Source organism: Anolis sagrei, chromosome 3, assembly GCF_037176765.1.
Source record: "Anolis sagrei isolate rAnoSag1 chromosome 3, rAnoSag1.mat, whole genome shotgun sequence".
Lineage (NCBI taxonomy): Eukaryota > Metazoa > Chordata > Lepidosauria > Squamata > Dactyloidae > Anolis > Anolis sagrei.
This window is the reverse complement of record NC_090023.1, coordinates 198,006,932-198,033,771: the sequence shown is the minus strand read 5'-3', so window position 1 is coordinate 198,033,771 and position 26,840 is coordinate 198,006,932. Positions and strand designations below refer to the sequence as shown.

At 39.1% G+C, this 26,840-nt stretch overlaps 1 protein-coding gene across 1 annotated transcript; it reads right to left on the bottom strand.

Annotated features, from left to right (window-relative positions):
* Nucleotides 1-1,590: 1,590 nt before the first annotated feature.
* Nucleotides 1,591-26,248, bottom strand: OAT (ornithine aminotransferase). The gene is made up of 10 exons (XM_067465795.1): nucleotides 26,153-26,248; nucleotides 17,917-18,130; nucleotides 12,944-13,168; nucleotides 11,995-12,090; nucleotides 11,750-11,877; nucleotides 9,837-9,959; nucleotides 8,622-8,750; nucleotides 6,637-6,750; nucleotides 3,878-4,022; nucleotides 1,591-2,099 (listed from the first exon to the last, which is right to left on the bottom strand). The coding sequence occupies exons 2-10, from the start codon at nucleotides 18,113-18,115 to the stop codon at nucleotides 1,939-1,941; spliced, it is 1,320 nt and encodes a 439-aa protein (XP_067321896.1). The 5' UTR covers nucleotides 18,116-18,130; nucleotides 26,153-26,248; the 3' UTR covers nucleotides 1,591-1,938.
* Nucleotides 26,249-26,840: the final 592 nt, after the last annotated feature.

Below are 26,840 nucleotides of genomic sequence, written 5' to 3'. Positions count from 1 at the left end.
TTCAGATTGCAGTGTCAAAACCATGCTGTCTATATTTTGAGCAATAGCAACTTGTTAGAGAAAGTGCCTGTAATAGACAAGCTGGGAATGGTCACTGAAATTAGACTGCAACAGATGGATATAAATTCTTCAAGAGAGAAAAATGACTGGTTGAGACAGGAGTAGCTGAAATATTTTCAAGCACATATGCTATAAAATGCCACTTCTCAAATTCTCAGGGGGAAATAGACTTATGACATACTTTCCTCTCACACAATTCTGTGAGGGTTATCCACAAAGTAAGGTTACAAGGCATGTAGTTCTCGCTGGGAATTTTCGCGAGGGAAGTTGCTATCACTGCCGTGTCACGAGAAACAAATGAGCAGTGTCAGTCATCAGTAGCTCATCAACCAGCATTGTGGTGAAGGTTAGAGATGAGCGTCCTCATTATGTTTCCCTCCAAGTGCGAAGTTCACACTGTAATATGCTACCTAAATGAGAGGACATGAAGGTCACTGAGATTCATTGCGAAATCGTTTCAGTCTATGGAGAGGGCATAATGTCAAGACAGCATGTGACAAAATGGGTATGGAATATATTTAGAAACCATGAAGAAACTTCATAGAGCCATCCAATACAAACATTGTGGGATGCTGATGGCAGGAGTCTGTCTCCTTCATGACGATACGTGTCCGCACACCTCTCATGTAGCACAAGAGCTGTTGACTTCATTTGGTTGGGCTGTTTTAAGCCAGCCTCTAGCCCCGATTCCATACCCAGTGACTATCATCTGTTCTTTAAATTGAAGGAACACTTTGGTTAAAAAACACTTTTCCAATGACAACGAGGTGAAAATTGAAGTGATAAACTGGCTGAAAAAGGTGGAGGAAAACTTCTATGTCACAGGCATCAAAAACTCATCCCACAGATGACAAAATGTATTGAACTGAATAGTGATTATGTGGAAAAATAAAGTAATACCTATGCTACAATCCATGTAAGTTTTATTAAAATATATTCATTCTTTGTATTTAAAAAAAATGTAACTTTACTTTCCGGATAACCCTCGTACTTCCACTGTTTCAAGAGCTCCGTTTGAAAAAAGGCTCTTCTTTCTTTAACTTGCAGACACTGAAACAATAATTGAAAAAGCAACAATATTTGCTTATAAAGGCAACCTTTAGACCACCTTGCAAAAAAATTTGAAATGAGAAACTATGTTTTGATCTGGAAAGAAGTTTCTGATAATAATGACATTCCATTTTTCAACAGAGATACATTGCTACCCATTACTGATTGCATTAAAATAATGTTTATACTCCAATTGAAATGTTTAAAAGCTGGCATCAAATTTGGCACAATCATAATTGCTGTTTGAAGAATCACCATTCAATGCCAAAACTCTGCATACAAAAGGTGTCTGCTTGTTACAGTAAAAAAACACAAACCAGTATGATATTCTATTTGATCAATTTTTAAGGATCGGCACTTTTCAAAAGGATAGGACATGCTACCATTCGTAATTGTTAAGACTTTCTGACAGAATAAAGTCTTCAGCACCAACAATAAGATTTCATTCCTCCACTCAGCACCAAAAAGGAAAAGACAAGCTTCCAAAGATAATTTTAATAGCTTCAAGATGATAATATTTGGTACATCAGAGATATATATAATTTATACTTTGGATGAAATGTAAGGAGCCGTCCATAAAGAGTTCATATCCATAATTCATTTGAAGACTTAACCAATTTTCCAAAATGACAATACAGACAATCCAATTCCATTATTTGCTTTGTTTTCAGTCGATAAAAAAGTTGAGGTTATTTGATATCCGAAGACTTGAGTTTTTTCATCCCGCAAGAGGAAAAATATCAGACTTGGGAAAGAGAGGGCTCCAGAACATGGTTCTTCTGAGTTGGACTAGGAATCCTCTTGCAGCACGTTTTGAACAGAGCACATTCAGAACGACAGCATTGTCTTGTGGATAATTTCAATGCATTCTCTGATCTCGTCCTCCTTGATCACAAGAGGCGGAGCCAAGCGGATGATATCGCCATGAGTCGGCTTGGCCAGGAGTCCATTGTCACGGAGTCGCAGACACACCTTCCAGGCATCATAGTCTTGGGGAAGGGGGAAAGCATTAAAATTGTACAAACAATTAGAAAACTGGTTTATAAGCAAGATAAATTATATCTTAATATGAAGCATGCAAAAGCTATATTGCAAATCTGTTTTATTTTTAATTAAAGAGAGGAATGTGTTCAAAATCTTTAATACTAAACCGTCTTGAAGGAATATATTTCAAAGGTCTATTTGAAAATATCTGTGACTTATTTTGTTTCAAGGTTGTACATGCCAATATTGGTTTATAACACAGCCCAACAGACACGAAAAGAAAATCTTGATGACTTGATTTTTAGGCCTATTCCTGGAGTCATTTGGGGCGCTGAGTCAGAAAATTGCATTGGACAGACCACATCAGTATTAATTTCTTAGATATGGTTATCATGATTTCTTATGGATTAGCAGATGAAAACTGGTGTATAATAAATATTCTGTATCTCTAATACTAGAGCTGATTGGGTGGGGGGATACTGGTGCTATTTCTGGAATCAGCAGGTCAAATATACCCAGAAATAGGTCTAACATTTGATTTTTTAATAATGATTGTAATGTTTTATATGTTTTAATGTGCCTTTAATTTTAATTTCAAATCTTTAACTTAATATATTTTAACTGTTTGTTATTCAAAGGCATTGAATAGTTGCCATATGTAAAGCCGCCTTGAGTCTCCTTCGGGGTAGAGAATAGTGGGATACAAATAGAGTAAATAAATATATAAATAAAATTGAGACCAGTGTTGGCCAGTGTAATGGTAATATTACACCTTATTACTGTGCACTACTATATTCCCCTTAGAATTTAATGCACCATCAAATCTAATATGTATCTAAAATTTCAAAACCTTGAAACAAAAAAAGGATTTGCTGGTGAATGTAACATGCAGCATCTCTCTCCCACCCAGCCAGTATATCTTTATATGAGGTTGTGGGTGGGATTTTAGGAGGATGGTCAGTTTTAAATGTAATTTTAATTGTATATATTGTATTTTAGTTTAATTTTAACTTCATATCCATCCACACTGGATTATTTCATTTTTCTCTCATTTTAGTATTGCGATTTTTAAACTATGACAAAAGCGTGGGATTGTGAACTACCGTGAGTCTCTGTCATGCCCCCAGAAAGGCTTTTATTTTTTTCTTTGCTAAGCCTCAGTTGTTCCCTTAGTTAGAATGGGTTCAGTTCCCTTTTGTATAGTTTGCTGTGGGAGGGAACCTTAATTATACCATCCCTTTACGGAACCCCCCAGAGGGGGAGATTGCAGTCCTTCTTAGCAACTCCTTCACAGTTGGTCTATTTAAGTGTGCCAAGGGCTCTAGAAGCTGCAATGTCTTTCACGTCTAAAGTTAAGGAAATTCAGTTTAAGAGGTCAAAGTTTAAAAAGCCAAAAGTTGAAAATAAGTTTAAACAAGCTTAAAGTATTAAGGAACCAAGTCTGCAGTTTAAAGAAGAAAAGAAACTTAAACAAGAGGTGTTACCAGTTGTTAACGCCAGACAAAGGACACAGAAAAGAGGCTAGAAAGATTTCTTTGGAAAAAATCAACAGAAACCCAGTTAAATTCAAAGCTTCCAGCTGTTCCTTCAAGCAATTGTTTGTTAATCCAAACCTGGGAGAAGTTAAGGTACTGATCTTAAATACAATTAAATTATATCACTGCTATGGCTAGATGGAATACTGTGCTATTGAATGCGATTGGAAGAATTTCCTCTCAAGACTATAAATGTGCCTTTGTTACCACACCAATGCCTTGTAACGAGATAAAAAATATAGCCTCACCTTTAGTTTCGCGAATAACAATAGCATTTAGTAATCCTTTCCCTCTGACATTAGTCACAATATCTGATGGTGTCTTCATAAGCTCATTCCTTAATAAATTGCCCATGGTTTCTGCATTTTTCACCAGCTCTTCTTCTTCAATCACCTGCCGCAGGTGGGAATAAGGCAGAAAAGGATGAACAATATGTAGTCAATGAAAATAGTATACGTGTCTTACAAGAACATCCCTAACAATCTCATTCAAGAATGAAGATATGCTATTTACTTGAATGTAATGCTAAATTACCTTGCCAACATTAGGGGGCGCATTAGACTCATGTCATCCGTTAATCTTAGTGCTAAGCCAAAGTCAGCTGATTCTGGAGCAGCTGGAGATCCATTTTGAGGGACGTCACCCCTAATTTAATGGCCATTTCTCAATGCTATGCAATGCTAGGATTTGTAGTTTGAAGCATCAGCATCCTTTGATAGAGAAGGCTCAAGACCTTGTCAAACTACACCCCTCGTGACTCCATTGCATTGAACCAAGGCTGTTAAAGTGGATTCATTCTACAGCATAGATGCACACCGAAGTTTTCCTTTCCATTGCTGGAAGTTTTGGTGTTCTAAATTACAAAGAGCATACGTTTTGCTGCTGAACATTATATTCGACAGCAAATACTGGTTTTGGTTTCAGGGTTTTGAAAATTGAGGTGCACATTAGTTTTGGTGGCAAATTAGACTCGAGTAAATACAGGTAATCCCCCCAAATTACTGGGGTTAACACGGAATAACCGTGAAAATAAATATAGTAAAACCACTGTATCCATGAGAGACACATTCTGGGCCGGACTACAGTTACCTGAAGATGAGAATATAACCAAACGCCATTAAATTAATTGACTTGTAGTGCAAGCATTATTATAGAGTCATCCTGGAGAATGAAATTCCTAGAGGTGTCAGGTCCTCTAGGGTGAGTCTATGGTAACATTCAGGGAACGCATACCACAGAATCACCAGGAGGACCTAGCAAATTCCTGGAGAGACCATTTTCCCCAAGTTCAGTAGGTGAATCCAGAGATATGGGTCCATAGGTACATGATTATAAACTGTATTCAGTTCTGAAATCAAACAAATGTAAAAAGATGATAGATGGTTCTTTAGTAGTATCTATTTAACAACTGCATTACAAGAATTCACAAAAAGGACAAGCTTAGAAAAATAAACAGTCCTCAAAAATTTTCAATATGTTAAAAGTATTGCAGTGTTGGTGGTAGCTAGTGATTAGATGAACTCCAAAAATACTCTTGTTGGCAGAGTAGGAAGATGGATGTTTCTCTCATCCCCTGCAACTCAGTCCCTCAAAAGGTGGGGCTATTCAACTTCTTTCTTTGTTTAAATTCTTTATTAAGTATTTTAAAATTCCCAAACATTTAAACATAATACAAATGTCTGATCTCACCTTCTATAACCCCAACCCTCCCATTGCTCACACATCATTATAAAAATACAGCACTGTCAATTCTATGACTTCTACATTATTCTAATTTTATCAATTACATATAATTATTGTAATGTGTTTATTACTAATAATAAAATAAATAAACTTTATTTATACCCCGCCAACACCTCCCCGAAGGGACCCGGGGCAGCTCACAAAAGCACTCCAGAGTGCCGCACATAAAACAAACAACATGTAAGCATAAAAACAATAACAACATAAAAGTCAACTGCAAACACAACGAATGCACATGACACCCCATAAGAAAATTTTAAAATGTATAAAATGCAGTAGTGCCTGCGGATAAAACTGGCTGTCTTCAATTAACACATTAAAGTGCTGGAGTAAACAATCAGTCCTCACATGCAACCACTGAAGTATATTCAAGGTCAAAGGCCCGTTTAAAAAGCCATATTTCTAGGCTAGACCGAAATGTTTGGAGAGAGGGGGTTAACCTAATCTCTCTCGGGAGAGCATTCCAGAGCTGGGGACCCACCACTGTGAATGCCCTCTCTCTTGCCTCCACCAACCTTGCCTTGGATGATGGTGGACCAAGACAAGGGCCTCCCCAGCAGATCTCAGAGCCTGTGACAATTCATAGATACATTGGACCCGAAGCGTATAGGGCTTTATAGGTGACAACCTGCCCGGAAACTAGCTCAACCACAATCTTTCATGGATGGTGGTTTAAATTTGTCATTGCTTTTATACATAAAGCTAATAAATGTTTTCCAAAAGCTATCAAATAGATGTTCTTTGAATTCTCTTTTTACTAATCTTAATTTATAGGTTATCTTTTACAATACTATCGCCCACATCCTGTTTAACCTATTATTTATTGTCAGATTCTCTAACATTTTCCAGGGTTTTTTTTTTTAGTCTTGTGGCACATAACAGGAGCAGTATAAGATTTCTAGTATCAGTATCAGATCCTTATTTCCACTTTCAAATACAGAAAACACTAATAGAGCTCCCCTGAAATATATTGCTTCCCCCACTATTTGGCTTACTCAGACTCTTTGAGGAAGCAAGGAAGAAAGAAGGCTTAAGCTTTTGAAGAATCTCCTCGAGAGAGTTCTGCTCTCAAAATGCATTAAGAATTTTAAGAAACAATTATTTCGGGGAATATAACGTATTCATTGGTTAGTTGGGAATCTTGCTTTGCAGATATTATTGTATACAGTGGTCCTTTTTTGGTGAAGGATTGAGGGAGCTTGAGAAACTCAATTCATGGGATCCCACCTGTTCATTGCATTTTAAAAACCAGTAATTTGCCTACCTCAAGTGAGGCCATGGCCACTCGACAGGCCAATGGGTTTCCTCCGTATGTAGAGCCATGTTCACCAGGTTTTATGCTAAGCATGATTTCATCGTCGCATAACACTGCAGACACCTATAAGACAACAAGCTTTAAAATAAGGTATTTTACTGCTGTAAAACATCACAGAAGTTACCTATATGTTATTCATATATTTTGTGACCGACCACCAACGCAGCCTGAGGCAGCAATTCAACCCTGAGGCAGCCATTCGAAACAGCTTATTTGTATGTCCTATTGCCTTCTACTTTATGTATTCCTAAGAAAATGAGAATTCAACTGCAGTGTTAGTTGTTGCACTGTTTACTATAGTTAGTATGTATTTACTGTTCTAAAACTTCTTACACAGAGCAAACAGTTTCAAAATGCTGACTATCACATTCCGACTATTCTGAAGCATGATTATTTTCTGCCTCAAAGCTGTTCTAAGCCAGTTGTGTCATCACATAAGATAATGTGAACCTCATGATACCAAACACATTTTTTCTTTTAGATGGCAATCATTAATTTCCAATGGATATAATTAAAATTCATAAATCATGCTGAATACACTGATCAAAAACAACCTACAAATTCACTCAAAATATGTATCAGTTGATTGGTATCTTATAATCTATTTAGTTTATAAAACTCATAATTCAATCTAGAACTGAGTCTGGGTCTACACTGCCCTATACCCCAGGATTATCTGCTATTCCCAGATTATCTAGCAGTTTAGACTAATATAATCCAATTCCAGATAAACTGGAATCAGATCTTGTGATATAGGGCAGTGTAGATCCATCCTAAAATATAGCACATCAACTTTCCCAGATAAATGAAATCAGGGTTCATAGTTATTCTACATAATTCAAGGCTGAATAACTTCTTACTTTACAGATGTTGCTGGACTCCAATTCCCATCAGTCCCAACTAGCACAGCTACTGGTCAGGAATAATAGGAACTGTGGATCAGTAACCTCTGAAGGGCCACAGGTTTCTTATCCCTGTCGTAAGCAGAATATTTCTAGTAAAATATATATTAAAGTCATGTTAAATTTGGTTACAAATACAAGGAAACTCATGCTCCTTCCACACAGTTGAATAAAACAATAGAATATATGGCAGTGTGGACTAAGATAACCCAATTAAAAGCAAATATTGTGGGATTATCTGCCTTGATATTCTAGAATATAGGGCTGTGTGGAAGGCCCCTCAGATAGCCCAGTTCAAAGCAGATATTATGGAATTTTCTGCCTTGATATTCTGGGTTATATGGCTGTGTGGAAGGGTCCTTGCAGTCTGCACTATGTTCTCTATAGTTATTTAGTCCACAGGAACTTTTTACCATATTTACATAGGCAATAACAGAACATGTTATTTCTCTTGGGATTCTTACAAGATTTGTCATAGGGCATCCTTTTGGTTTCAGGGCTGTTCCTACATTAAAAACATTATGACACAGAAAAATGACTGCAGGCCAGAGTTAATGTCTAAAAGGCTGCATGGAAAACTTTATAAATATTCTCCTAAAGAATATAACAGTCCTGCCAAGGATACAGGAACACTAAGCAACACTCTTTAGAGATAGTATTGTGTTGGATTCCTTCCTACATTGATTTTTTTTTTTTTTTTTTTTTACTAAAAAGGGAACGATTTATTGAAGCCCTGCCATGCCATAAGAGAATGATGCTGGAATATAACTCCGAGGGCCCTTCCAGAAAGGCCCTATATACCAGGATTTGATCCCAGGTTTTCTGCTTTAAACTGGATTATGTGTGTCTGCACTGCCAGATAATCTGGGATAAATAGAAACCTGGGATTAGATTCTAGGATATAGGGCCTGTCTGGAAGGGCCCTGAATGATTTCACTCAATGAATAGCTCTTTCTTTGGGCCAGTTCTTAATTAGATAAAAACTGCAGAAGGAAATTCAAACTCAGTTCTTCAAAAAGAACCCATACTTACAGGATAGACACCTCCAGACAGGGCTTTGCCAAGTAAGATGAGATCTGGTCTAACGTTTTCATGATCAACAGCCAGCATTTTTCCAGTCCTAGCTAAACCAGTCTGAATTTCATCCGCAATAAAAAGAACCTGTTTTGTTTTCAAAAGGATGAATATATAACATTAAATTCAAAGAGAAATACCTCATTTATATAGTAACTTTGCCCCAGCATTCCCATTCTTGCAGACATTAAATATACATTTTAAATAAACAAACTCCAGAGTTTAAGGGCTACTTAAACTTAGCAGGATTGCATAACATCTGCACACTTTGATAAGCTTGGAGTCTACAGCTGTATCCATGACAAGCAATATTAGAGAGGTGACTCCTCAGTGGCTGAGAATGTCCATTCCCTGAAGCTGCTGTAAATCCTTTGGCTCAAATGCACAGGACAGTCACCATTTCCTCTTCCCAAAATGCCAAAGAAGAGCAACTCAAATGCAAATGGAAATCTGGTCACAGAAGACTCTTGGTCACATCACTAGCCTGTGTTTATATTTATCTGGCCTTTAGTGTATCCTAAAGTCCAAGGAGAGGGCGTATTATAAAAATTCCACAAGACAAGCTTTACCACTGTTGTACCAAAAGGTAAACAGAGTTGTTATCTCAAAGTAACCCTATTGACAGGCTGAGGAAATAAAGAGTAGTTGGCCAAAAGTGGGATAAAGTCCAAATTTAAGGGGTACACAGAGCATAATACAGTGATTTTACTGTCTACTCAAGACAGACATAAGACTGATAAGGTAGCAAGGCTTGAGCAATGGCTCAGATTTCAGAAAAGTGCTCTTCCAAAGCAAAACTGACATCACTAGTGAAAAGAAAAAAATAATATTGATTTCTCCAAAAATCCCACAGGCCTTAGTGATGTTCCTTTGGGAAATCAAAGAACCTATATATTGAAACTGTTGTGGATCCAGGCAGGAGGCAGACTCCATTGGATAATACAGAATGTTGGATGAGCGAAGGTTGGATAAGCGAGACTCTACTGTATATATTATATACTAGTAACACACATAAGGGGAATAAAGCACATTTAAGAAAGCCAATAAAGATCTATGCATTTTGAAATATATGAGGATTGTAAACATTTGGACTAAAATAAACTATATTCATTAAGTAGAAGACTGGAGCATTCTGTGGTGCTTAATTATTCTCATTTTGTTGCAGTGACTCACATTGTGCTTTGTGCAAAGTTCTCGCACGCCTGTTAAATAACCTTTATCAGGAACAATCACACCAGCTTCACCCTGAATGGGTTCCACCATGAAAGCTGCTACATTTGGATCCTGAAGTGCACGCTAAAGGAGAAGCAGAGAAAAAAAATTACTGAACATAATAATGGAGAGATATTATTTCCACAATGGTTGTGAACCCATCAGTGCCCTATATGAGTGCGACAAGACCAGCAATGGCAGCTAAAGAAAAAATGCCAAAGGTAAAGTGGCCATGAAGGAAGGACAAAGAAGAAAAGTTGGCCACTCAGAACCAGCAGAATTTATCTGCCTTCTTTCACCACTGCTGCATTACCTTGGAGGAAGTGTAGGGCACCAACGTCTATACCTGCCTGCTTAAACTGATCTCATGTGATAATCATTCTGATTGTAAACTGCTATAGGGTTATTTTATTAATCCATCACCACAAGCATATGCTCCTACTACGTTAAAATATGAATTTGCTTGGGCATAACAGAAAGGAAACTCTAACACTGTCAAGCCAGAAAACACAAAAAGGAGCTTGGTTAGATTGTCTTCCCTTTTATTTGTGGGCGACTCTGTTACTGGATCCAGAAGTCTTGGAAAGCATATCAAGGGAACAATGCTACAGTATATATTACTTTATCCTTGCCCTCTCTCCACTGCTGCTATTTGCACTTATTATTTACAGCTTGGCCATGTTTACAGCAGCTTGGCTGATGACCTCAGTTTCATTGAGTCTGTGTTGATGTTTCTATATGCGTATGTGTTTTATTTTATTGTATTGTATTTTATATTGTGCTTCAATATATAATACAAGGATTTTTTTTAAAAAAATGAAACAATTATATTAAAATTCACCCAAAAGACACTTTAAATATAAAGTAAAAAAATAAAGTAAAAAGCCCATCATACCCCATCATACTGCAAGGGGCCCTGGCAACCCTGGCCTGCCACTCTCGAGTAATGGCATGAGCATGCGTACACCTCTCATGTCCCTCTTCTTGCCGCGCACGCACCTCTCTCATCCTCACCGGAGGAGGGAGGGAGGTGCTCGCGTGTGGGGCAAGAAGAGGGACACGTGTGGCAAGAAGAGACTGCTGCTGCTGTCACTGGTGTGCACACCCTTGCCATTACCTGAGAGCAGCGGGCCACGGTTGCCAGGGCAATGGTAGCTACTCCTTCCTACCCCCCCCCCCCGCCACCCTCCGCAGTATGATGGATATGTACTTTTTATTTTTGTACTTTATATTTAAAATGTCTTTATATTTTAAATGTTATTTTTTAAAATCCTTTTATTATTATATTATTCTAGTTGCATCTAGAGTGTTGTTTCCCTCTCTTTTTTTATTCCTTTCCCTTATCTCCTAATGCACCCCCTAATGCACTCCCTCCTTTCCTTCAGTTGCAAGTTTCCCCCTTAAAGAGGAGGAGGAGGAAGGAAAGTTCAATGCAGATTAGGAGTAGACTGTGGAATGCTGGGTTGCTTTGAGAAGATGAGGGTCTTGGTGGGAAGGCATGGGGCTTAAAGAAGGGGTTCTTTCACCCCACACCTTCCCACCAGGACCCTCACTCGAGTATAAGCCAAGGTGGGCTTTGTCAGACTAACAAGGGGACTAAAAAACTTGGCTTATACTCAGGTATATACAGTAGTTCTCAAAAGCCTAAAGGTTTAATATAAGCAGATTTATCTACAGAAATCACAATACACAATGGCTTCTTTGGACTTAGTTCAGTTGTCATTTCCGCAAATCTAATGGCACTGCTATCATGTATTAACCACGTTTTCATGCTGTTCTTCAATCAGACCCTAAAAGAGTAAAAGAAAACAAAAAGTACACAGATTTTTTTTAAAAAGGAATGTGGGTTTACAGAATGGGAAATGGTGAAGTACCTCAAGAGCTGGCAAGTCATTGTACGGAATAACTTCAAAACCTGGCATAAATGGTCCAAACCCATCATAGCTTGAAGGATCTGTAGAACTTGAGATAGCAGAGAGCGTTCTTCCCCAGAAGTTGCCAGCTAGCATGAAAAAGATAAAGAAATTCGATACAGGAAACCTTCATGTTTAATGTTTACAAATGTACACACACAGCCAAAATTAGATTCAGTTCTTGCAGTACTGAAGTTCAGACATACCTGCAAAAAGGATCTTTGCTTTATATTTTGGAATTCCCTTCACTGTATAAGCCCATTTACGAGCCAGCTTACATGCTGTTTCTCCAGCCTCCACACCTAAGACAAAAAAGTACATACAATAGAAAGGAGTTTAGAGATGGAGATTACAGTCAGAAGCCATGTCATTGCCTACCCGAGAGGTACAAAAGCAGGGCAAAAACACTCCTAGTGGATACCACAGGAAAGGTATTGGGGGATGTTACTTTGGTTCCTCAGGATGGTGAAAAAAAAAAGAGAAACCATTACTATTTCTCCTCCCACTTCTATAACTTTTCTCCAATGGGAACACTGTGCCAATGACACATGAAATATTTGTAATATATAAGTGCTACACTCATATTACACTATGTAACAAAAATTGAAAAAAATGTCTGTTCCTGGTTTGAAAATGTTATTTCCTGTTTAATTGTGTGGTACTTAGTTTGACAGTAGTTATTATACTTCAGAAACTTCATTTTTGTGGCTGCCACAAACTATGTTAAATTGGTCGAGACTCTATGAGATATTTGTTGAAAAACTATAGCAAAATTTGCTGCAGGATATCCTGCAAAAACAAAGGTTTTTGCAGTTTAATAAACCTTTTCCATGTTTTTATGATAAAACCAATTAGGAAATGACATTTATAACCCAGGAACAATAATTGTACAGTTCTTGTGGGTTTTTCGGGCTATATGGCCATGTTCTAGAGGCATTTCTCCTGACGTTTCGCCTGCATCTATGGCAAGCTTCCTCAGAGGGTGAGGTCTAATTAATGACAGCAACCTCTCATAGCAAGCTCAAGACAGTCACAGACTTTTGTGCCCATCAAATGTCAAGCACGTTCAGACTTCAAAAATCCATAACTGTCTGTTATCACATTCCACTTAAGTAACACAAACATACATAATTTTTGAAGGACAAGGGGTTTTACCTGTGTTCATTGGAAGCACTTTGTTGTATTTGAACATTTTAGTGATGTACTCTTCATATTCACCAAGCACATCGTTGTAAAATGCTCTTGAGGTAAGGGTAAGTTTTTCACTCTGGGACTTCAGGGCAGCTATAATCTTTGGATGACAATGCCCTTGATTGACAGCACTGTAAGCACTTAAAAAGTCAAAGTACCTTTTGCCTTCGACGTCCCACACATAGACACCTGGAAGAAAACATAAAAACAAAAGTTAAGGTACTAGGGAAATACCAGCAGGACACATCCTGTACATAAACAAAAAAGATTATTATTATTATTATTATTATTATTATTATTATTATTATTAGCGAATTAAAGCCACAGGGGTATTCAAGCTGTGCAGAGATATAAAGTACAGGATAGACTTTGGCCAAATACATTTCTGCAAAGCAACTTTTCCATACAGAGACGTGCATGGTGTCATGGTCTACATGCTGGTTGATGATTCTGGAAACCGAAGTTTAGATCCCTGCTCAGCCACGGAAACTCAGTGGGTGATTTAGGGCAAGTTACATTATCTCATCCTCTCAAATGGCAAAACTCTGAATAAATCTTGTCAGGAAAACCTTGTGATGCAGCAAACCTAAGTTGAACCTAAACTGGAAATTATTTGAAGGCACACAACAACAACAACAACAAAGTGTTCCACATAGAATGGCTGCTTTCAAAAATTTTAATCATTGGGACATAATTCAGATTTCTTCAATTTTCAGACAGCTTTATAGAGGTTCAGTAACCCTAAGTTGACAATTAAGCTTCCCCTGATGTGATGAGCAAGTTTTCTACTGATGCCGCACTAGCAATTTCTGTTCAATCTACCCTAAGGTAAAAACAAGAATAAACTTGTGTGCAAAGGGATCTTACAGCATATTTGAAACTAACTTTTGTAAACATACATCTATGATCCCTTTGCATGCTGATTCATTTCAACACAGCTATGTCTTTTACAAGAATATACTCGTAAGAAACAAGGATAAACTTGTGGATAAACTCACATACTAAAGTGATGAAGCCTTCTTTAGGTCAGTGGGGTGGAGCCAAAAGAAGACAGATTACATTCAAATTTCCAAGGTGAACAGAAGGCTACATAGCTGCCTCCCTTCCTTCCTGCCAAACATGACAGGTTTCACCAGGCTGCAAGATGCCAAGGTGAACAAACTGTTTACTTGCCCTAAAGGAAGCACTTGATATGGTTATACATTACTTTGGTATACTTACTACCTGTCAAACACATGTTCGCAAAGGTAATATTGCTTTACAAAGCTATTAATTTGCAGCTATAAACCAATAAAGAAGTTGGCCTGCAAAGATTTCCAGGCACTTCGCTCCAAGCTTTAATCTTGCATTATGAGGTTACATAGTAGCAAGAACACAGTTAGACTTTGACACTCTTTAAGCTTCTAATTAGATTAAATATTAGATTTGCTGAAGCTTGCTGAGCGCAATAAAACTTCAGAGACAAGTCTAGTTTGGCAAACAGCTAGGACCCAAATGCTGGAAAGCTCCTTAACATCAAGACATAACAAGGAAGGCCCAAGCTTTTACAACAGAAATAGGCAAAAAGGAAAGTGTGTTGTCTTCCATGACAATTCTTCTTTTTTCTTTATTTTATTAAATTAATTTTTATTGTGAGATATATATACACACACATACACACACAGAAACATACAATCTTCAATATTCCACAATCAAAATACAAGTATTATTTCCCCAGTCCCGCCTTTTCCCCGTTCCCACCCGTGAACCTCCACCTTTCCCAACTGTATTTGTCAATCAGTTGAGAATCAATTATGAACAGCCATATTGGCCAGATACTAATATTTCCTTCTCAATGGCTCATTTGAGCAGAAGCAGGTCATTTTAACATGCAAACCTACTTATCCAACATCTTGTCTAGACTCAAATGACTTAACATCTCTTGTTCTATCACTGTCGATTTTCTACCCACTTACTCTTGCTCCAATGTATAATAGCTTTTACGATAATAGTCCTTGGCCAAGGCTTTTTGTTTTCCATTGTAAAGAATGAACGTGTAAGCATCACTGTTCTCCTCATGATAGCAACAAAGAAATGCTAGCACACAACTGCAAAAAGAGATACGGTATAATACAGATTATCAAAGCAGATAATCTGCATTATCTGGTTTGAACTGGATTATATGAGTCTACACTGCCATATAATCCAGTTCAAAGCAGATAATCTGGATTTTATATGGCAGTGTAGAAGAGGCCTTTGATTCAGCTCCCTTCTGTATATATGTGTAAGTGCGAAAAGTAGTGAACACACATATTTGTTCAAGCGATGCTGTAAATAAACTTTTCTGTGCATGTTGAATGGCCTTATGAAGAAAGGTAAATGGGCAAGAAAGAAGGAGGAAGCCTAGTTGCATACCATGTCATGTAGCACAAATTTTGAGTTTAGATTGCTCCCCACAGAGCAATCATACCTCTTCAAAACATATGTAATGAGGAGACACATTAGCACTGCACTGTCTTCAATGTTTATTTCATACCCAACATTTGTATCAGCTCAGAAACCTAGTGGGCTGGCAGTACATTAATGGATGAAGTGCATTTCTCAGGACAGATACTATGTTTTCCTAGCCTAATCAGTCTGTCCTTGTTGTTAGGGTGTTTGTTTTTTTTAGAGTGTTTGACAAAGGTGGAAAAGAGCAAAGCCAACATAGAAGAATAGTATTTTTACAAGCCACAGGAATCAGACTGTGTGATTCAATTCTCTCTCCTTTGCAACCCCAAGGGAAAATTGACCTTTTACACACTCAGAACTTTCCAGGATTTAAAGGAATTGATATCATCCCCACTGAGCTGGTCCTAAATGCTAAGTGATACTCTGTTAGCCAGAAATAGAGTAAGAGTCACAGATCTGTTTCAGCAAGTTGCAGCTGTGGGCTGCTCCTCACAACTCTTACAAAATTGCATCACGCCCCATCAGTAACAAAAAGGCCAGCAAACATACAGAACACCTTTGTAGGCCTCTGCTATGTATCTTATTAATTATACAAGCCTATGTTCTGATCATACAAACAAAACAATGCTTAACTAGGTATACTGATACAGGCTGCCTGTTTCCCATGCCCACCAACCTTCTTCAAAAGCCAAACTATTCATTTTTGGCAGCAAAACATAGTGCTGAATTTGGGCAGCAAACAATAAAGAGCAACGTAAACAACCAGAAAAAAACTTGTTTTAAAAGGGGTGTGATCAATTCCACACTGAATTTTAGTGACAGAAAGGATAGAGCCCACAGTGGCGTCTGTAAAAGGCAAAACTCATTGTCACCCAGCCTCCAAGGTTGTTTATTTCTATTCTAGCCGGTCTCTGGATCATAACCAGAGGGGAACAAGGAATTTACAATAATGGCTACCTCACAGAATGAGCATTATCATGTCTTACCCACCCCATAAGATAATCTTCTTCATCCCCTTGATTCTTATGGAAGCAAACTAGGAGAAATGAGCACATGAACATACAAGTTAGGAAGTAGGGGTGTCCCAGTTTCATTTTGGTGCTCTGGTTTCCGGCGATTCAGAGGACTCATCTGATGAATTAATGAAAACAAGCCGAAATGGATCAGAGCAGCTGTATCTTTTCGGCTAATGGGGCTGAGGAGCACGCTACTCTTTCCGAAGTTTCCGAAGTTTTTCTCTCTGTGTGTTTCTCAGTTTCTTTCTTTCTTTCTTTCTCAGCCAATCAAAGACCTGGTTGACTGTGTCCATTCTCCTCCCCTCTTGTGACGTGCGCTGGGGACTTCAATACCCCAAACCCCCTTTTGTAGGTTTTTTTTTTAAAAAAAAAATGTTATGGTAAAAACTTTTAAAATGTCCCAAAATATAGTGGATTGCTGAAATGCTCTGAAACTTGACAGCCTTGCAGTTGTAAATGAGTCAGGTTTCATGTGGATAGGCCTCAAAATGACAACAAAACAACCCTCTAAAATTTTCCCATTAGCACCTATGGACCAAATATTTTTGACACGGAAACAGAAATCCCTCCTGAATTTGGGAAGTTTCCTAAAAACAAAATGGGGGACAGGGTGCAGCAGAAAACCAGGCACCAAAAACAGGGTTTTCCTGATCTGCATACCTCTATTTGGAAGAAGAACTTCTATGAACTTGGGCATCCCAATTGGCACTCCCTAAGAAGCCAATAGGAGGAAAAGCAGACAGATTGCACAAAGCCGATGTGGGGGAAAATGCATCTTTTGCTGGCATTCTGCAGCTCTTTATTCCACCTTGGGGGGGGGGGGGGGATTACAAAAAGACAATTGTGCCTAGGCCTATAACCAGGTCACTCTGGAGAAGAGCACAGCCCTTTAATTCCGAAACAATAAAAGTGGCCTGTGGGTAAGCCATCACTGATGACCAAAAATAAGACTTTTGAAGCCACATCCCATGACTTGTAATAGACAGCAAAACTGAGATGGTAAGCCTCAAGACTTTTATGAGGGAAGTATCTGGTTTCTATTCTTACAGACATCTCAGCCAGACAAACATGAAAAGAAAGAAATATTAACACTACAAACGGCTACCTGTCAGCTCCTACCTCCCACTCATTTCTCCACTTGCCACACTAGTATCACATATGAGTTCTTCTTTCCTCTCATATAGGAAAAAGGGGAGTAACCAGAAATTCAGCTATGTTTCTCGTCTGGATAAAAGGCAAGTGAATACTATAGATGTTTGGAGACTCAGCTGTCTCTTTCTACTGAACAAACAAGATTGAGCAGAGAGAGAAGACGTCCAGCAGCCGTAGTATTCCATTTTTTAATTTTATTTTTTCAAAGAAATATCCCTATGGTAGTGAGAGTGGATTCATCACTGGATGGATTGTGGTTGAATTAAATAATATAGTGCACAACATGGCTTTAAAAACACTACTGCCTTCAAACAGATCAGATAGTTTAAAAATAAATACCTTTTCCTTTTTCGAGTGCAACTGGAAGAGGGTGGTAATTATGCGCACCATACTTGGCCTCTCGCTCATATATATATTCGGGTGACGAACATCCTTGGATTGTTTTCTTTGTTGCAACTGATGTGGCTGAAGTCACAGAAGCATGAACACCCCGGCAGAGAACAGCAAGTGATTGGGGATGAGCCAATTTGGAAAACATGATTACAGTGTACTTCTGAAAACAGAAAAGTTCACATCAAAAACAAGTTAGAAACCAACCAAGAGACCTTTAGAGACATAGAAATTTCGGTAAACTCAGACTACAAAATCCTTAACATTTATAAACAGAAATCTAGAAAAACAGTTGATATGTGCAGTATGTATTTTCAACAGGCTTCTTGTGATTAATACAACCAGGATCCTTGTATAGTGTTAAGAAAGAAAATTCTAACACAAGCTCCATCTACACTGCCATATAATGTACGGTAGTTTGAAACTGCATTATATGTCTACACTGATCATATAATGCAGTTTCAAAGTGTATTATATGGCAGTGTAGATGGGGCCGCAGGATACAGCTCCTTCTTTATACAGGAGACAGACAACAATTTTCCCCTTCTAGAATCTCCAAACAAGCTCAATCTGAATTTTCCAAATGTTAGCTTGAAAATAAAGGTCACCGACAGTGGTTCCCAACCTTTGGGCCTCCAGGTGTTTTGGACTTCAACTCCAAGAAATCCCAGCCAGCTTACCAGCTCTTAGGAACTGTGGGAGCTGAAGTCCAAAACACCTGTAGGTGTTTTGGACAAAGGTTGGGAACCACTGCGAGAGAACCAAAATTGGGGATTCCATTCCAAACCTCAGTCTGGCATACGAAAACTAATGTACAAATTCATATTCACTAATAACAGAAATATATCTTTATAGAGATATCATCAGATACAGAAGTGGAGAAACTGCACAATAAATTGACAGATTTATAAAGAGGCATATTTACAAACCAGGGAGTGACAAAGATGCACTCAGTCAAATAGAAGTGTGTCAATCAAACATATGGCCAAGTTCAGCGGCTTGGAAAAGGGCAATTTGTTCTACTTTGTTATCCCAAATCCGTTCCATTACATCCCCATTTCTTTTCAGATTGTTAAGATCAATGCAATCCCACTCCACCCCACATTCCAATTTATGGATGCATCTGCACTGTAGAAGTAATGCAGTTTGACTCTTAAACTGCTATGGTTTAGTACTATGAAATCATGAGAGTTGTAGTTTGGGGAGGCCCAGCACTCTTTAGCAGTGAAGGCAAAAGACCCTGTAAAACTACAATATATATTCCTGTTTTGTATATTTGAAACCCAGGGAAAGCCATTCTACCATCTGGAGGAACTACTGATGTAATAAAAATCAGTTAAAATACAGCTCAGTGCTCCAATACGGAAATTTCTACACCTATAGGATATATTACTGAAACGTACATTCATATGTGTGAATTTACAAAGTAGGGAAACCCCTGGGAAAACAGAAAAGTTTAGTTATTTGGATTCCTAACATTCTGTTTCTGCTAACATCTTATTAGAATACTTTTCCAAGCTGCTGAACCTGGCTGCAAGTTTCCATATATGGAGCTTTGAAAGAAAAATTAACCCGAATTACAATGCAAAACCTGTCGTTAAGACCACTACAACCCAATGACTAATCCGCAGCATTAACTTTCAGTATCACTGTCTACTGTTTCATTAACCTGTAGGTGTACATGTGTGCATGCTAATGGTTTCTGCAGTTTCAAAAGCTGACCAATATATACATTCAGGGTTCTCTGTTGAGAACTCACGCTATAACTATAGCCATTTTGCAGTCCCCTCCAACCAGTTTTAATATTTATATTATCACACCGTCAAATGATTTATTTTTTACAGAAAAGAACTGGAATATATTGTTTTACCCTTCAAATAAATTTTAGGTTTGGAAATTAGACTACCAAGCCTGTGATTTTAAATTTCTTTAATCTTGGCTATTTTAATTGTTCTATTTCTCTGTGTTGTTTTCAAAATGGGTACATTTGATTTAAATTGTTTGAAATTAGTTTAATTTGGAGGGAAATTCCTTGAAGGGTAGAGCAGGGAGTTAAATGCTATATAAATCCTTTGATAGTTATGGAGGTTCCCTGAACTAGCTATGTACCTGGATGGCTAAGAAAGAGACTAGTGTCTGCAAAACAACTGGAGAAGGACAGCTTTGAACTGGAGATAAACAACATTTAAAAGCAGCTGGTCATTATTTTTATTTGTTTCAATGTGTATTAAACTGGTATGTATGCAATTATAAAAATAATGCCACATATTTCCAATGTTCTCATATTGAAGGAAAACTGAAAAGATGTTAAAGAATGTCTTGTGTGAATGGGTGGGAATAATATAACAGCACACTTTTTTCATACAAAATGTTTCAAAGCTTTAGTACAAATAGGTTTTAAAATGAACAAATGTGCTATAATACAACTCAGAATTCCTTGTTTTCCAGGTGCTTTGGACCATACCTGCCCTGTCAAGGTGTTGGGGAGTGACAAGAAATTTTGTTGCCTCCTCCAGCCCTTTTAATCATCATCCTTCTTTGCAGAGAGCAGAAAGGTTACAAATTCTCCATAGTGTTACTTAATACTTACAAGCTATTGGCAACTGTAGTAGCACCTAGTCAATTCATCCCAAAGGCAGTTAAAGGTTATGCCCTGATGCATGTTCACAAATATTTGGTTGAGATATTGAACATCAAAATACCGTAAATATCTTGTTGTGGAAAGGGTATGCTACAAGATTCTTAATTATCTCTCCTGCCACTGGACAAGACCAGTTTTTTTCCCAAGTAGGTTATGCGCCATACCATTTTCATTTCTTGCAGCCAAATTGTTGCCTGCAAGGCTTCTGTTAAACCTGACCTTGTTTGCAATGTGTGGGATCTTACAGCACTAAAGACATGACAGATTAATAAGTGCAAGCAAAGCATTTATTTCTATATCTTTCCTCTGACTTGACATTTCAAGCTTTTCATTACTGCCTGTACCTATACGGAAAGTTCACCAAAGCCTTTAATTCTGTTCTAATTCAAGAAAATTTTGGAAATGAGCCAATAAGGATTGTTGGAGACCAGGAGTGTCTCTACATCACATACACAGCTATAGCTAAATGCTATGGAATTATGGGAGTTGTAGTTTTACAAGGTCTTTAACTTTCTCTACCAAAGAGAACTAGTGCCTCACCAAACTACAAATCTCAGGATTCACAGAATCAGAGTTGGAAGAGACCTCATGGGCCATCCAATCCAACCTCCTGCCAAGAAGCAGGAAAAAAGCACTGAGCCATGACAGTTCAAATGGTGTTAAACTGCAATCATTCTACAGTACAGATGCATCCCAGGGTTCAAATAATATCACTTAGTTCAGAGTAATATATTCCAGAATATCAGCCAGGATCACGCTCTCCCAATATCAAAGGAAGGCAATTGTAAAATAAATCTTGGCAAGGACAGCTTCACCTTGGGATCACCATAAAACAGAAACTATTTCAAGAAAACAACAACTTGTTTTGGAAAATCTTTCTAAGTTATTTCAGGCAGAAATCTTGAGAATAAGGCTCATAAGAGAGAGATTGTGGTGAGATTGGCCACAGCATGGAGGACTATGCTGTTAATGCCCTACAAAACCAACATACTAAGAACTTATGCAATTATAAAAATCCTCAGAAAAAAGCAAACAGCTATTCCTTTTAATAATCACATTGCTAACATAGCTCTGATATGACATTTAGGGATTTCACAAAAGAAGAACAAATACTGCAGCCCATTAAGATTTGGAAAACACCCAGACTTGAAATTGCATCACTCGAAGTTGCATCAGATGGAAATACTCCATGTGATAGGACTCCACAGGACAGGCCCACAAACACACCCCTCAAAGAAAACATGTTAGTAGAAATAGATACTGTGATATAGTTTATTAAAATTGAATGGATGTTTTGGTATTATAAATGTAACTCTAACCACAAGACTCTAATTCCAAATAGTGAGATCCTGGTCTATTTAGCAACAATAATTGAGAATGACTGAACAGAATGCACCAGCATGAAATTCATTCTTCAGAAAACACTGATTTGATTCGCTACGCATACAACAGATTTTAAAATATATATACACACCTATACTTTTTTTTCAACAACGTTCTTAATCTGGAGGTTGTGAAGGCGCTTCCTGTAGAAGTAGATCTACCCAATGAAGAGCTTCCTCAAATTTTATTTTTCAAACTTAACCCTTGAATTTCAGAACCAGATTTTCAAACATATCACAGTAGTAAACACAGACATACAGCTAGTTTCCACGGTGGAGAAATGTGATAATAATATTGAAGAGGGATGTGGAAAAATGTAAAACTAGGCTCACATAATAGCAGGAAAAATAAGTTTGGTTCAGTCAGGCTCAGAAATACTAGGCTGAAGGAATGGAGTCAGTACAAAGGAGTCAGTACAAAAGAGGTGCAGCACAAACTGTATATAATCCTCTCCCCTTTGCTTTGTCAACAAGTTTCGCAAGTTTTGAAATGTTTCACAAACCCACAAAAACCTTGCTCGGCAAGCAGCCCCAGTAGGACAAAAATATGTATCACTGGCAGCAACATTCCTATCAGACAAGTTGATTTTTGAAAACCAATGTCCATTTCCACTCTGTGTTTTATTTTCCTTAGGAAAACCTGTTATGCACCTTCAAGTCATTTCTGACCTATGACGACATTAAGGACATGTCACAGGGTTTTTTCGGCAAGAGTTGGTCATAATCACTTGTTTTGCTTCAAAGGGAAGCATGTGAAGTCAAGTTGTTCTGCATCTTCAAGTCATTTCTGACTTACAGCAATTTTATGATGGCTCTTCCAGAGGGCTTCCTTGGCAAGAATTGTTTAAAGCAGATTTGTCTTTGCCTTTCTCTGAGGCCCCTTCCACACAAATGAATAAAATTCCACATTACCTGCTTTGAACTGGAATATATGGCAGGGTGGATTCTGATAACCCTGTTCAAAACAGATATTGTGGGATTTTCTGCCTTGATATTCTGGGATATAAGGCTGTGTGGAAAGGCCCCTGACGCTGAGAGACTGTGACTTGCGGAAGGTCACCCAGTGGGTTACCACAGATGAGCAGGAAAACAACCAGTTGCCATACTGCACCAACTCTTGGAATCAGGGACTTTTCCCTGAAACTTTAATTGTGTCTACACTGTAGGATTAATACCCTCTGACACTACTATAGCACTACACTATGGAATCATGGGAGTTGTAGTTTGACAAAGTCTTTAGTCTTCTTGGCCAAAGAGGGCTGGGGCCTCATCGAACTACAAGTCTCATGACTGCATAGCACTGAGCCTTGGCCATGAAAGTGATGCCAAACTGCAATCATTCTACAGTGAAGAGGTGCCCTCTATGGCTCTATAAAGACAGACAGAGAGAAATAAACAGCAATCAAGGTTTTGTCATAGGGAAAGAATCAGGCCTTCCAAAGCAGTGCTACTCAAAAGTGGTGATCCCACATTTTCTACTTTTGAACTGGAATATATGGAATCTTCTGCCTTGATATTCTGGGTTATATGGCTGTGTGGAAGGGCCCTGAGAAGCACAACTCCAGAGGCTCCTGGACTGCAACTCTCATCAGTCATTGTGGGCAGTAAAACTTGCTGTCCAACATCTGAAAGGCCTTACCTGCTTTAAGACCACAAGGCTTCACAGATTACAGAAGGCAGCAACACTGTGGAAACCTTTCTAAGGGTCCTTCCACACAGTCATATAACCCAGAATATCAAGGCAGATAATCCACAATATCTGCTTTGAGCTGAGTCCACACTGCCATATAACCCAGTTCAATGTGTTTTATATGTGTGTTTAATTGCTGCTACTTTGCATGATATTTAACATGTTGGAAGCCGCTTTGGGTCCCTCTGTAGGGTATGTATGGAGATTTTTTATCATAATCATCATCATTATTCAATGTAGATTTTATGCTGCTGTGTGGAAGGGACCTAAAGCATCCCCAGATGTACATTCCTGCAGAACTGGATAACCAGTAGCCCTTAAGATCATAGAATCACAGAGTTGGAAGAGACCTCGTGGGACATCCAGTCCAACCCCCTGCCAAGAAGCAGGAAAATCGCATTCAAAGCACCCCTGACAGCTCCAAAAAAGTAGCCTCCACCACACTCCGGGGCAGAGAGTTCCACTGCTGAATAGTTCTTGCAGTTAGGAAGCTATTCCCAATGTTCAGGTGGAATCTCCTTTCCTGTAGTTTGAAGCCATTGTTCCGTGTCCTAGTCTCCAAGGCAGCAGAAAACAAGCTTGCTCCTTCCTCCCTATGACTTCCCCTCACATATTGATACATGGCCATCATGTCATCTCTCAGCCTTCTCTTCTACAGGCTAAACATGCCTAGCTCTTTAAGCTGCTCCTTATAGGACTTATTTTCCAGGCCCTTGATCATTTTAGTTGCCATCCTCTAGATACATTACAGCTTGTCAACATCTCCCTTCAATTGTTGTGCCCAGAATTGGCCACAGTATTCCAGATTTTGATGAACTACAACTCTCATCATGCCTATCACTACTGGCTGTGGTAGCTAGAGCTGAGGGAATTTTAGAGTGTTTTTAATTATTTAATTATAATTTTAACATCCTACTAAGAAGGGGAGAACCCGGTGGTGCAGCGGGTTGAACCACGGAACTGCTGAACTTGCTGACCGAAAGGTTGGAGATTGAAATCCAGAGAGTGGGGTGAGCTCCTGCTGTTAGCCCCAGATTCTGCCAACCTAGCAGTTCAAAAACATGCAAATATGAGTAGATCAATAGATCTGTCCCCTCCCTCTTGTCCTTCAGGAGGCTAGTGAAATCCTGGTTATGGAACGAAGCATTCCCAGAATAATGGCTGAGACTGTTTACAGACCAAAGTGAGTGACCACATATGCGGACTGAGTTGAACATGATTTTACCTTGGCGATTTGGTATATATGTATTCTATCTATATGCATTTTAATCTTGTATTGTTGTATGATGTTTTAACTTGTATTAGTAGCATTGAATCCTTGCTGTAAGCCGGTCTGAGTCCCTCTACGGAGGTGAGAAGATCAGGACATAAAAGTTTTAAATAAATAAATAATAAATACCGCTTCTGTAGGAAGGCAACTGCGCTCCATGCAGTCATGCCAGCCACATGACCTTGGAGGTGTCTGTGGACAACGCTGGTTCTTCGGTTTAGAAATGGAGATGAGCACCACCCTCCTGAGTCGGACCCAACTAAATGTAATGTCAAGGGGAAACCTTTACTTTTACCTACTAAGAAGGAGCCCCTAGTGGCGCAGTGGGTTTCAAGGTTTCAAATTTAGGTACATATTAGATTCAATTGTGCATTAAATTCTAAGGGAAATATACTAATGCGCAGTAATAAGATGTAATATTTCCATTACATTGGCCAACACTAGGAGCCCCCGGTGGCTCTCTGAGTTAAACCCCTGTGCCGGCAGGACTGAAGACCGACAGGTCGCAAGTTCGAATCCAGAGAGAGACGGATGAGCTCCCTCTGTCAGCTCCAGCTCCCTGAGCGGGGACATGAGAAAAGCCTCCCACAAGGATGATAAAAACATCAAATCATCTGGGCATCCCTTGGGCAACATCCTTGCAGGCGGCCAATTCTCTCACACCAGAAGCGACTTGCAGTTTCTCAAGTCGCTCCTGACATGACAAAAAAAAAACCTACTAAGAAGGACTATGTAACCTATTTGGGTTAATTGTAATGGTCTATTTTATATCGTATGCTTCTATGCTGTTGAGTCAGTTGGAGAAAGGCGATACAGAAATTTCCCAGATAAATTATAGGATCAGGAGCACTAATGTCATTGTGTGAGAGAGGCTATGCACAGTATTGAAGGGATGCTTGGGTTTTGATTTCTGATCAAAAGTGATATAGATACACCATTGTTACAGTGCTATGGGCTTGCAATGAGTCAAGGCCTTCTCTGCCAAAGACCAAACTACAACTCCCAGGGTTCCACGGCCTTGAGCAAAAGACAGGAAGGGTGAATGACTCCTACAAGGTGGAGGCACCCTCTATGGCACTCTCAGAGGGCCCATTCAAAGCCTTTCCCTGCCCGGGCCTTTCCTGGGCATCCCCCGGAAGAGAAAGGAATCCCGCTCCAAGACTGTCACCCAATCCCTAAATCCCCCTCCTCCGCCATCTTACCTGTGTGGAGCCCCCTTCCTCTTCTCCCTCAGCCGCGAGCGCCCCGCTAAAAAAAAGACAGCCCAGCCACGTCACAACCCTATTGACAACAAGCCCCGCCCCTTACCCCCATTGGCGCCCCGTTGGCCCCGCCTCCTCCTTTCACGCCAGCCTCAGCGCGTCAGCAAGCCCTTCCCCAGCCGGCGTGGCTTCCTATTGGCTGCCTGCTCCCCGGGCTCTGTCACTCATTGATGGCTTTGGCCCGTTCTTTTCCCCTCCCCCTGTTTCCAGCCAATCCGGACCTGGAGAGAGAGACACTCTCTAAAGCAGGCCTGGGCAAACTTAGGCCCTCCTACTCCCACAATTCCTAACAGCCTGGAGGGCCAGAGATTGAGGTCTCCCCTTCTGTCTCATCAAAATACAATAGTTATTCATTCTTCCTAGACTTTGGTCTCCAAATACCCCAGTTTGTGGAGGGTGCTGGACAATTATATTTACTACTAGCCATCCCAAGTTTACCCCAATTCTGTTGGTGGGGCTCAGAATGCTCTTTGATTGTAGGTGAACTATAAATCCCAGTAACTACAACTCCCAAATGTCAAGGTCTATTTCCCCCAAACTCCATCTGTGTTCATATTTGGGCATATGGAATATTCGTGCCAAGTTTGGTCCAGCTCCACAGTCCACAGTGCTCTCTGGATGTAGGTGA

Excerpts from the sequence above, each read along its gene's own strand:
- OAT (XM_067465795.1), bottom strand. The coding sequence starts at position 18,115 with ATGTTTTCCAAATTGGCTCATCCCCAATCACTTGCTGTTCTCTGCCGG. Across the intron at positions 12,091-12,943 it reads AGTGCTTCCAATGAACACAG|GTGTGGAGGCTGGAGAAACA; the intron begins GTAAAACCCCTT and ends TTTTTGTCTTAG. Across the intron at positions 6,751-8,621 it reads TGTCTGGAGGTGTCTATCCT|GTGTCTGCAGTGTTATGCGA; the intron begins GTAAGTATGGGT and ends GTTGTCTTATAG.